This window comes from Pollachius pollachius (assembly GCF_949987615.1).
Source record: "Pollachius pollachius genome assembly, chromosome: 7".
Taxonomy (NCBI): Eukaryota; Metazoa; Chordata; class Actinopteri; order Gadiformes; family Gadidae; genus Pollachius; species Pollachius pollachius.
The window spans coordinates 21,984,359-21,996,481 of NC_136940.1; the positions used below are offsets into that span (position 1 = coordinate 21,984,359).

The following is a 12,123-nucleotide window of genomic DNA, read 5'->3' on the forward strand; positions in this document are numbered from 1 at the left end:
TGTTACTATAGCTCTCTCTCTCTCCCTCTCCCTCTCTCTCTCTCTCATTTACCTTCTCAATCACTGTAAGTAAATGCCATCTGTTTCCCTCTCGCTGTCAGCTGCACCTTAATTACTTTACCAACAGGCTAATAGAGATGATATTAAAACTACATATTTTTGACATTAAACATCTTTATCCTCTGAATGGCCACCGTCCTTATTGTAAATTGACTACTCTCTACACAATTCTTTCTTTGTAGAATATTTTGGTTGATCAAACGACTTCATAACTCGTAAATGTTTTAATAAGGGAAATATGTCAAGGTCCCAGAGAGCGAAAATGTAGTATTCCGTACCTCAAATTTATATAGGTCTATTTCAGCCTTATTATGATGGAACGATGCTATCATTATAATTAGGTGGGTTTATGTTTAATAAGGTGGCGATAAATTACACAGTGGATAAAGAGGTCTAGGAGAAAGTTTACTTTCAAATAACCCCGACGCAATTAGACCCCATCTATCCCATCAATAGGTCTATCACCTTTTTCCTTTTTATTATTACAACGTGTATAAAAGCATTCCTTTAATCAAACACTTCATTAGGCCTTTTGCATCCAATCCACGCCAGGCATCACCGCTTTCATCCCCGCTACAAACGAGCCGGTTTTTTTGATGGCTCCCCACTTGGGGAGCCATCAAAAGCTATGCTTGACCCAACATATGTAACAGCATGTTTCCAATGCCCCTGCACCCTGCAGTCGCCCACCCCCCCCCCCCCCTGCCCAGACCATTAAACACTGAGGTTAGAGTAGCAGTTATATAAGAGGGGCTGCGGTAAAAGAGACGCGGTTGCCATTAACCTGAAGTTCACTGCAGCGACATTACGATTGGTAAAAGGGGGGAACGCACGGAGCAGTGATTTTATTTCAGAATTTAATCCGAATGAATGAATTGTTTTTAAGAGCGCATGGCAAAGGTCACTCTCGGGTCCAACTACAAGTGGAGGAAAGCACTTGACTGAATTCCGTGCGTGCTCATTACAGAGCTCTGAGGAACGCCGCATTGTGGGTATAGTCTACGTCAGACCTATCGGTTTAAAGAGCGCGGCTTAAGTGGTCACGGTTTATCTTTCCACAAGCGAAGCGAGCAGTTGGAGGCCTCTCCAAGCCACTCGTTGCGCAATACAGAGACCCTTCCGCCTAAACGAGGGATAAACCCTGATGGCATATGAATATTTCAAATAAGGGAACCCTTCTGTCGTCCCTCCCACTCTCTTTCTCTTCAAGCACACTCTAATGCACTCGCTCTCTCACACACACACACACACACACACACACACACACACACACACACACACACACACACAAGTATAAAACCTGTTTCTCATGCCTCCAAGGTAGGTTGCCAGGGATTATCTTTGCTTTATTGAATGGGTTACAAGAGTGAGCTACAAATATTCATACACACACACACACACACACGCACACACACACACACACACACAAACACACACAAACGCACACACACACAAAATGGCAAAACAGTTCTCCCCTAGTCTGCGTTTTAAACCGATCTCCAGGGATGATCCACAGCTCCACATTTAACTTTCCCAGAAGTTCACTTGAAGCCTCCTCAGTCATGAGATAATGGTGCAGAGAGAGCGGAGCTGGAGAGGCCGGCCAGCGACACCATGGCCCTCCGCGTTACAGCAGCCAATTAAAACGCTGCAGTCCACTCCTGCAGACCTCTACATCTGTCTTCTTTTTCAAACGAACGGGGCCGAAAAGAAGGAACCCCATGAATAGGCGCTCATTGAGATCACAGATGGAGTATGGGTTTTTGCTAGAAATTTGAGAAACACCATTGTCCCCAATCTAAACTCAATGTGTTCGCCCACAATAGGGCCGACTTTGAGCTGCGCCGCTTCCATTGGCAGTGTTTTTGAAACTTGAAGTGTTCTCCACAAAGAGAGGCCTCCTATGTGTCACCACCACGTCGGCTGCGAGTGCAGGGTCTCCGTGCGCGTTCAGAAAGAAAAAGAACACAATTATGGAGCAATAATTAGTCCCGTTCACGTCGCACGCCGGTGCCTCCATTCAGCAGTTATCAGCCCCACTTGGCGCTTTATCCTGGGACTTGATAATCCAAATACCACAAGTTGTAAGCCCTTAACAATTTTTTAATAGAAGGACGACCTATGAGGCGCTGCACGTCGTTATAAATAAATTAGTTCGGAAAAAAGACTAAATATATGCTCAAAGTTTATTTGTCCCCGGGCTTTGATATTTAATGTTGAGTTAAATTGTTCGATGTTAATATTTTTCGAGAAAACCAAAGAAAGTTAGAATTAAAATGGAGCCTATATTAATTACAAGCCAACTATAACATATACTACTAACATATTATGCTTATGAATAAAGTAGATATTATACTATAGGCCTATGCCAATTTTTTTCAATACAAATATATGTCTAGATCACTAAGGGAACGATTAAACAAGCACGCATCTAGACACTGCATGCCGCTGCCGCCAAGCAACAGTTTGCTACACTTCAAAACCTCTGGGCTAAAAAATAGCCCAACATTCACCCCACCGCTGAGTCACTAATGGGACGAATACATATTAACATCCCTGGTGCAAATTAGAGGGGCGGTTGATTAAAAACACCAGTTTATAGAACAGCCTCTTAAAGCCTCAAAACAACAAACATTAAAGCACTTCATGACGTTAAAAAATAAACCACATTCCTTCAACATGTGTCCCAAATGTTTTGTACACACACCCTAAGTGTGGGCCAAAGCAACTGTTCACAGATGAGGACTCATGACCATTAATATGATACACAGCACACTGGAGAAACTCCCAGGTGGGGGAGGCACTGCTGGGTGTAATGGATGTCAAACACAAAGACAGCCTTGAAACAAACATCTACAGCCTCCATAAAGAGTTTGTTTCGATGGTGTGGTCTGAAACAAGGTAGAAGAACTTAAAAAATAAGTTAAACCTGCTTACTTAGATAATGCCTACAGGAATGAAAAAAAAAGGATTACAGTCCATAAATTCACATAAACTCACCCAGCCCATAGAATGAAATGCTTTTGCTCCCTATTAAATTATTCTTTAATTAACAAGCCAATTAGAAATTTGGGGAAGGTGTTATGGTATCAATTGATGAGGCATACTTAAATATGTTTAAACCCCCAAAGATGTGGCTACAACACAGTTCATATTGCTTGTTAGATAAAGACTCCATGATAATTTCTGTCCCTTAATAGAAACAGTTCAACATTATCTCAATAAAAATGTACTTGCCTTTAAAGGAGTCAGGCTGTCATTTAGTTCAATACTCTCTCACAAAACAGGGTCAGACACAAACTCAGTTACATACCTAAATGAATATCACATTTGATTGTGTTTTTTAGCTTGCCTTGCTGCTAAAAACATGTATCTTAGTTGCCTTTGCCCTCTATGCTAGATAATCAACTAACCACCCGATTGGGGTTATGTCCATCTCATAGTTGAACAAATAGTCTCTAAACTGAAGGAACTACACTGATAACAAAAGGAAAATAGACAGCTTGGAAACATTTTCCATCCCGAGTCTAGGGCAAGCTAGTTTTAGAGGAAGATCCATGGCACTAGCATCTAGCAAATGAGCTAGTTAACTTTAAACAACACTGTGCTCAGCGCGGTTAACACTCAACTCTCCCATGCCACTAATTGTATTATGTAAATGAAGATTCATGTACTGCGGAGATCGAAACAGTGTGCGCTCGTAAACCACCGCCAGTCATATCGCTCAGAAACCCTGTCCAGGTTGATTACTCGAAAACCTCAGCCAATCAGATCGCTCTAAAACCCAAGGCAATCAGACATCTTGAAAACCCACGCCAATCAGATCCCCGAAAACCCCCAGCCATTCAGATCCCCGGAAAACCAAAGCCAATCAGTTTATTCGAAAACCCCAGCCAATCAGATCATCCGAAAACCCCAACCAATCAGATCGCTCGAAAACCTCAGTCAATCAGATCGCTAGAGAAATAAGGAAAAAAAGAAAGGCCCATAGGTTTAGAATTTGTGCTCCCGAAACACCAACAGATAAAGCAAAAGGACACAAGGTTTTGACAGAAAAAACATGACTAAAGGAGTTTAGGAGAGGGTCAAGTCCAGAAAGTTAGACAATCGAAGGCGGAAATGGAAGGCGGGAAAAATAACGAACCTGGCTCACAGTAACACAACCAGCGAATAAAGACCTTAGAGCCAATGTGAACCAACATGAGCAACCCAACAGTGTGTGTACATTACCCCAAACAACCCAGAATTATGACCCTGCACAATCCATCCAACAAATGTTGCAGAAACAACCCAGTCCTAATTGGCTGACAGCTACAAGCGGCCTACAGTGTATTTCTGATGCCTAGTTTGTCAAATTAGAAAATGTGTGTGCAATGCCTATATATGCCTTACATAAAACAACCAAGATGGTGCTCCAAAAACGCAAGGCACTGAGTGAAGCGGTTCGGAGGGTGAACAGCACCCATATCAAACCGTTTAAGCCTAGGACTGTCTTTCTCCAGGCTCCGTCATTCAGTGCCACGGCCGCGTCTCTGAGAAAGTAAACTTTAAGTGACCCTCCAGGTTAGGCCAGTCTGGGATCCAGTCACAATGCTCTTCGGCTTGGCCCCTGTAGGCCTACATTGGCCCACTTCAAAGCTCTGGGAGGTGGGGGATGGGGGAATCGCTTGTGTCAAGAATTTAGTTCCCTCCACCAAAGGGTTGCATTCTTGACCCCGGCGGAGCTGGTTAAACACCGCGGGTCTCTGCTCTCCATTGTCATCGGAGAATCAAGACAGCAACCTGATGTTGCCACCGCTGAATAAGTGTCGGGGGAGACCGCAGAATAAACTCGTTATTACACACACACACACACACACGCACGCGCGCGCGCGCACACACACACACACACACACACACACACACACACACACACACACACACACACACACACACACACAGCCTTTCTCCTCTCCCCCATGAGGGACATTAAAGCGGGACGTCCAAGCTACGTTGGCCATACAGGCCTTGCGTTAAGTTAGAGATTGAGACGTCCGACCAAAGTGAGAGCAGCCCCATAAGCCTTCCAGACCTCTTGGTGATATAAACGTCATAACTGTGAGATGATCACAGACGGGTTGAGTCCTGTCATCCAATTATGACTTCCGCGTTAACTCAATCGGGCGGGTTATGGCAGGTCAAAGGTCAGATGGCCCGACATGGGATGACACATTCAAGTCTGCAGAATCGTTATTTAGATATGTTGTCGACCTTTCAAAAGCCTGACAATATGCACTTTCCCAAACTAATCTGTTGGTTTATCGTGTGTCCTATTGGGCTGTATGACTTACACGCTGTCATACCGGGTTACGATCACAGGAATCAACACCCGGGGAGCCAGCAGGGAAACCGATCAACAGAGTGCTAATGACATGTTAGGTCAGGTAAAGAGGAAAATATCATTATAACCAAAAGGCACTTCCGACTGTGTTACCGTCACACAGGGAAACGTGCCCTGACATATTTTTCACAGGCAAACGTCTGCGTGGTTGAAACTGTATTCTCACACCAAGTGACGTGTGTGCGTATCGCTCTGTCACGTTCCCACTGACAATAAGACAAAGCACAAAGTTTGACAGGCGTGCCACGATGCACCTGTCTCCTGCCTGGATGCACTGGGTGTAGGCCCACACCCACCAGGGTCTGCTGGGCTGGAGGCTGTTTCTCTGACACTAACACAGCCTGATGAATCCATCCACTTGAACAGTTAAGCCGACAAATTGCCAGGTATTTGCTTTGCTCTGGATGGCATTCTTCTTCTGACATGTTTGGAAGTTGTTGCCTATACTGTGTCATTTTTTTTAAAAAATTGAAAAGCATTCCGAGTATAGCATACATGATTCGGAAATATAGCAGTGTTTCTCTATTCAGCCTATACTTTATACACCTCGTCATATCGACCCCCTGCACGAGTGCGCGTCGATGAGCGAACGACGCTCTCATTTCTAGCGTGAGAAACCGAAGCAGAACGGTTGCTGTCTCGCACGATTCATGCGCCTTTACGCACGGAGAGATTTTCATCTGCCCTCTGTAAGGTCACTCACAGCGCGTCACCCGGAATATCCGCTGTTTAGGAGGCGTAGATATATTTCATTGGTAGAATAAATACCTACAGTATTGAAGAGGACTATGGGGATTGATTAAGGTAGATGATTTAAAACTCAGGCGAATACTGTACCGCCAGAAAAGTGTTGTCAGAGGACCAAGAGAGGAGAATCAGAGAGTACTTGAAAGAGGCAGCTGGCTTAAACTATGAGTTGAGTCCAAAGGAGGTCAGAAAAAGGTAAGAGGGAGGGTAAGGGAGGAATAGTTAGAGGTAGACAATATTTAGTGTTGACGTTTTAGTTCATTTTATTTCAGGTTCGGATGTTTGGCTTTCAGCTAGTCTCCTACTACAACTGAAACTTTCCCCAGAAGTGGAGTGAGACCTTATGGCTGCTGACGGGTTCACTTGCTTTCTAAAGAGGAGCCCCACTCTCGCGATAGGGCCTCCACAAGCCACAAGCCCTTCGAGGGCCACCAGGCTTAACCGAAGAAATGTGAACCACTTTTTTCACAAAAAAAATATTACTAAATAAATAAATAATACTATAAAATTAATGTATAAATAAAGAATACTGTAAGATTATTATCAAACAATACAGAACGCTATGCTCATTCAGACAAAAGCTAAAGTCATGTAGTGAAATGTAATGGATTTTTTTTAACATTCCGTCCCTTGATTGTGTTGCAACATCTGACCTCTTCGATTCAAATCAATATTGTGAACGATATGCCATATGTATCTTACAAAGCACCACCCAAACAGTCTCTGAGTAAGTGAGAGAGAAATGCAAAAAGTGTTGCAACTGTCCCCAGTGTCCCCTTCAAATAAGGCCTACCAGAACTCGTAGGACCTGCATCACTCGCATCTTTCAAGCTCCGCCTCTGTTGTATTGTAGGCCTAACGTGTCTTACATGTAGGCCTATTGTCATTTATTGTCAACTGAATGGTAAGCCTATCTCTAGCCTAACTGTAGCCTAGATTTAGAAAATCTAAGATAAAGATTTAGAAAATCCTTTTTTTAAATTAAATTAAAATAAAGGCAGAACAGTTTAGTTATAAGGCCTTATATGTAATAATCTAGACATTTATTATTGTGAAAGAAATTGGTCAGTTTGTGCAAACAGGCCCTATTGATATTTAACAATGTATGTCCTTATGAGGACATTTAACAAGAGACACCTTGATTTTTAAGGAGATTGCGTAGGCCTATATTTTATATATTTTTAATAGTTCTAAGAGGTTGGTTTTGGTATAGACGTTGGCACAGTTAACACAGCAAGAAAATGTGATGAACAGACGTATGTCTGTTTGGTTATAGACAGACCCGGGCCATCATTACATGTACATCAACTGAAAGTGAAACATTTAGGAGAGGAGGGACGCCAACTGCGTTAATCCGTCGTGTTATGGCGAGATTAATGATTGGTGAAGATTTAGCATAACTATTAGACCTATCCAAGTCTTAAAACGAGTTGAAGTAAAGTTCATTGAAAGAAAAAAAAAGAAGAAAATCTCAATTACTCCACAGCTATGGATTTCATACAACGTTATAATGCAACTCAAAAGAAACAGGAAAAAAATAAGACAAAGACAATTGTGCAATCCCCAGTCAGCTCCAGTATCAACACCTTCAGCCATCAGCTCCGATTTTAGGTCAATCAATCCTGGGATTGAGTCACTAAGTCACGTGGCTCTGTGTTCACCGTGTGTGTTCATGTAAAATAATGTCCTGGTGAGGGTTGGTACATTTCTCTGGCTCGATGTCAACACCGTGATGGGAGCTCATAAACTTGGTGAAGAAAAAAGATTAATAAAAAAACATCCACAACTCAAGCTGTTCATCGATAAAATAAATAAATAAATGACAATCCAAGCATACTTTCCCATCAGCAAACTAAGCTATTAGCCTCCTAGCCCCCCCCCCCCCCCCCCATCTCTCCCAGACTCATTAGGTGTGAAAGCACCACACATTCGGTTGAACGTCTGATCTGAACCCGAGCGATACTCTATTCTGGTCCCGTTGCAAAAGGCAGGGCTCAGTGTAATCCGGGGCCCCGTCTTCTGCCTGCCTGCCTGTCTGCTTATTAATGAGGCAGAAGCCTGCTCTTCCTGCGTGTACTGGGTCCGCTGGGGTTCTTCAACTCTACAGATGGAGGGTTAAGCCCGCGTGATCCTCCAGTCACCGAGGCGAAGAAATTAGCTGCGGCGGTGGTGGAGGCGAAGCGCTACCAGCGATACCACCATCCAGGGACATGGGGGTGGCGAGGGAGAAGGGGGGGGAAAGTATGCAAGGTAAATAGTTGCGTTTAAAAAAAAAGAAGGGGTTGTTGTAGATAGTGGTAATATGATAGAATTAAAATACAAAAGGCAGCAAAATGTATCCGACATCTTGTGGTCCACTTTCTATTGGCCAGAATACTGTCTGTGAGCTGGATAACGATCTGAAGTGGAATCAACCTCCATACATGCTACCATGTTGTCATCGCTGTTATTATTAATTCAACAGAAGTTATTATTTGACTAAAAATTAAATACGTTGTATTATGCGTCGACTGATTGCTGCCAGCTTTGTCCTGTTGAGTTTTATGTTGTTTTTTTTAAAGCAAACACCAGTGTTTGGACAGAGAAATTAAATGTTTTTTTTTCTTTTTCTGCCAACCAAAAAAGCTTATTTGGTTTATGATTCCGAAACCATGAAGAATCGGCCGACTTCCACATCATGTCTTGGAAAATATTAAGGTTTGATAGAATCAGAGAGGCAGTAATGATGAGAATCCTACTATAGAACCATGGTTCATTTGTGGATGTACTCTTCGCCATAGGGATGGCTTCATGACCTCCATTGATAGAGGAATTTTTAATCTTTAATATTAATGAAATGAACCCCAAGAATACAAAAACAAGCAAAATCGTACAAACACTCCTACGTGTGTGTGACAAATTATTGGCGGAGACCGATCCATGTTCATATAGATTTTATATAATGTGTATCAAACTAAAACTAATACAGCATCAAACAAAAAAAAATGAAAATAAAAGAAATTGAACAACGAAGCAGTTGATTGGCTAATGGAATGGAGGCTAAACCAGAGGATACAGGAGAAGGGTGCAGATGATTGGATGGAATGAGTGGGGGGGGTCACTACGATAGGTTCAGGGCAAAAGAGGCGGGAGGTTGGACAGGTAGAAATGAGAGGCCAGCCTTGTCCAGGTAGCGGTCTCTTCTTGCAGTTATTTTATTTCTTTCTTTTTTTAGCATTTCTTTATTCAAACACAAAAACCCATGGTCTAAAAAAGCAGCCTTGTTGTTCTTGATGTGGGGGAGGAGGTCCAAGTCCATTCTTTTTTTTTGTTTATTATTATTATCTTTTTTTTTCTTTTTTCTTTTTTTTTTTTAATGGGACAATGTCTACTGAAGTCTCTTTCTTTTTTTTCATACTGCGTTGTGAGACCAAACTGTGACTCTGCACAGTTTGTTGGGAGGGGGGAAGGGGGCGAGAGAGAGAGAGAGAGAGAGAGAGAGAGAGAGCGAGAGAGAGAGAGAGAGAGAGAGAGAGAGAGAGAGAGAGCGAGAGAGAGCGAGAGAGAGAGAGCGAGAGAGAGAGAAAGAGAGAGATGGAGTATGTGGGAGGTATGAGTGTTTGGCTGTGTGCTTGTGATAGTGTCTTTGCTTCTCTGTGCAATACGTGTACACTATGCATTCATGTAGCACGATCAGACCGAGAGCAGAGGAGGTTGCTTCATGTGTGTGTTTGTGTTAGGTTTGTCTGTTCTGAGAGGGTTGTCTCTTTTGTGTGTTTGTTTTTTGTGCGTGCATGTGTGTGTGTGTGTGTGTGTCCCTCTGTGTGTGCGCGCATATGTTTGTGCGCACACACATATGTGTTTCTGTATGTCTGTGTAGTCCCAGACTGGAGGCCCATTCTCGGTGACGAATGGGTCCAGCCGGTCTGTCAGTCAGTCCCCCTCGGCCACAAGGGGCCTCGGCCCTATTCTCGGGCCTCCAGGAACAGGGTCTCCTGGGGGAACAGCTTCGCATCCAGCAGGCTGGACCCTGGGTCCAGCTGGGTGATCTAGGGAGGGAGAAAGAGAGCGAGAGAGGTAGAGATAGAGGGCGAGAGAGGGAGACAGAGCAAGAAAGAGAGAGACAGAGCAAGAGAGTTTGAGAGCGAGAGAGAGAGAGACAGAGCGAGACAGAGAGAGAGCGAGAGAGAGAAAGAGCGCGAGAGACAGAGTTTGTGAGAGTGAGAGTGAGAGAGTGAGCGAGAACGAGAGAGAGAGAGAAGAAATGGGTCAATACAAGCATCTTCAACAAACGAGCGGTCCAGTTCCTTGTGTACAGACACTGTGGGTTTGGGTTTAAGCAAAGCCCGAGTGAATATCTCACAGTGTTTGCCCTGCCACCCAGCCATCAGGACAGCAGCGCCGCGTGAGATCCAACGTGCGCATGTGTGTGTGTTTAATATTATTCCAACATGGTGTTTAAACGGCGGGCTGAGGGACAGGGGGGGACGGGGGCTGGTGAGCGGTCAGCGCTGTGGTTCTGTATGAGATATGTACCGCTTGTTTTGCTTAGGAGGGCTGCCGTCCAGAGGTCACCACAGAGAGGTTCACGAGACGGCCCCGTGTGAGACCGGCTCTCAAAGCCCCCCCGCTGGGGAGCGGGGAAACTTACACACACACGTGTGTGTGTGTGTGTGTATTCCTGTGTGTGTGTGTGTATATTCCTGTGTGTGTGTATATATTCCTGTGTGTGTGTGTGTATATTCCTGTGTGTGTGTATATATTCCTGTGTGTGTGTGTATATCCCTGTGTGTGTGTGTGTGTATATTCCTGTGTGTGTGTGTGTGTATATTCCTGTGTGTGTGTGTATATATTACTGTGTGTGTGTGTGTGTGTGTGTGTGTGTGTTCTAGCTGATAACAACCGATTTCCCTCCGTTTTCATCAGCGAGGTCAAACAGTTGGGAAGCCTACGACGGCCCCAGAGAGATGTTTCGCTGGTCCTGTCACGACTCGTACGCCAGTAATAACCACCCACGACGACGCTGATCGTGTTAGACACCTCGATGTGAAAGACTTAACCTTCTCCTTTTAAGGGAATAGACTCACACACACACACCCGGCCACTCTCATAAGCGCACACACACAAACTCACACACACACACACACTCGGTCACTCTTATAAGCGCACACACACAAACTCACACACACACACACACACACTCGGTCACTCTCATAAGCGCACACAAACCCACATTAACACCTTGACACACACACTGTGACACACACACACACACACACACACACACACACACACACAGGCCCCCCCCCCGTCCCACCCAGCCCGAGGGCCCCCTAGCTTATGTGAGCTAATCGCTCGAGGGGTCGTGTTACATAGGACCGGTCTAACACCTGGGCTGAAAGGGACTCTGCGACCGCGAGGCGCTGTGACACAGAGAGGTGTCCAGGGCTTATCTAGTGCCCCCCGCCTCCCCTTCCCCACTCCTGATCAGGGCTCCCACTCTGACCCCTCGCTGGGAGAGTCGACCGGCGTGCCACCCTGCAGCCCTACATGTGCTCCGGGGGTCAGAGGGCGCGGGGGCGGCACTCGGTGGGGACTTGCGGTTGTACGTAACGACGCGGTGAGGCCTGTTGACGACGGCCGTGGCGTCCTTAAGGTCTGGAGCTCTCGTAGTGCAAGGTCAAGGAACACCCGGCTAGGTGACGCATGCAACGTTATGGAGATTTCGATTTTTATGAAACGATGGACCAGGCACTAAGATTCTAACTGAACGAAGAAAAAACCTATTTGCGTTATATTACGAGAATAAAATCCTAATTCTCCCACCGATTTAAAATGGGTTATCTTTTCCCTTCCAGCTACCGTGAGCCACCTACAGGGTGTGAGATGAACTACAAGTTGGTCTTAAAGACTACTTCAAAACGTCCAAAATCAAATGGCTGAACAGGGCATGACCC

The 12,123-nt window shown here is 44.7% G+C and overlaps 1 protein-coding gene across 2 annotated transcripts in view; it reads right to left on the reverse strand.

Moving 5' to 3' along the window:
* Window positions 1-9,041: 9,041 nt before the first annotated feature.
* Window positions 9,042-12,123, reverse strand: part of faf1 (Fas (TNFRSF6) associated factor 1) — a 58,984-nt gene continuing 55,902 nt past the window's right edge. For both annotated transcript variants that reach the window (XM_079739211.1, XM_079739210.1), the window contains exon 19: window positions 9,042-10,215. In XM_079739211.1, the coding sequence (XP_079595337.1) occupies window positions 10,132-10,215 (84 nt within the window). In that variant the 3' untranslated portion in view covers window positions 9,042-10,131. The remainder of the gene's footprint in view (window positions 10,216-12,123) is intronic.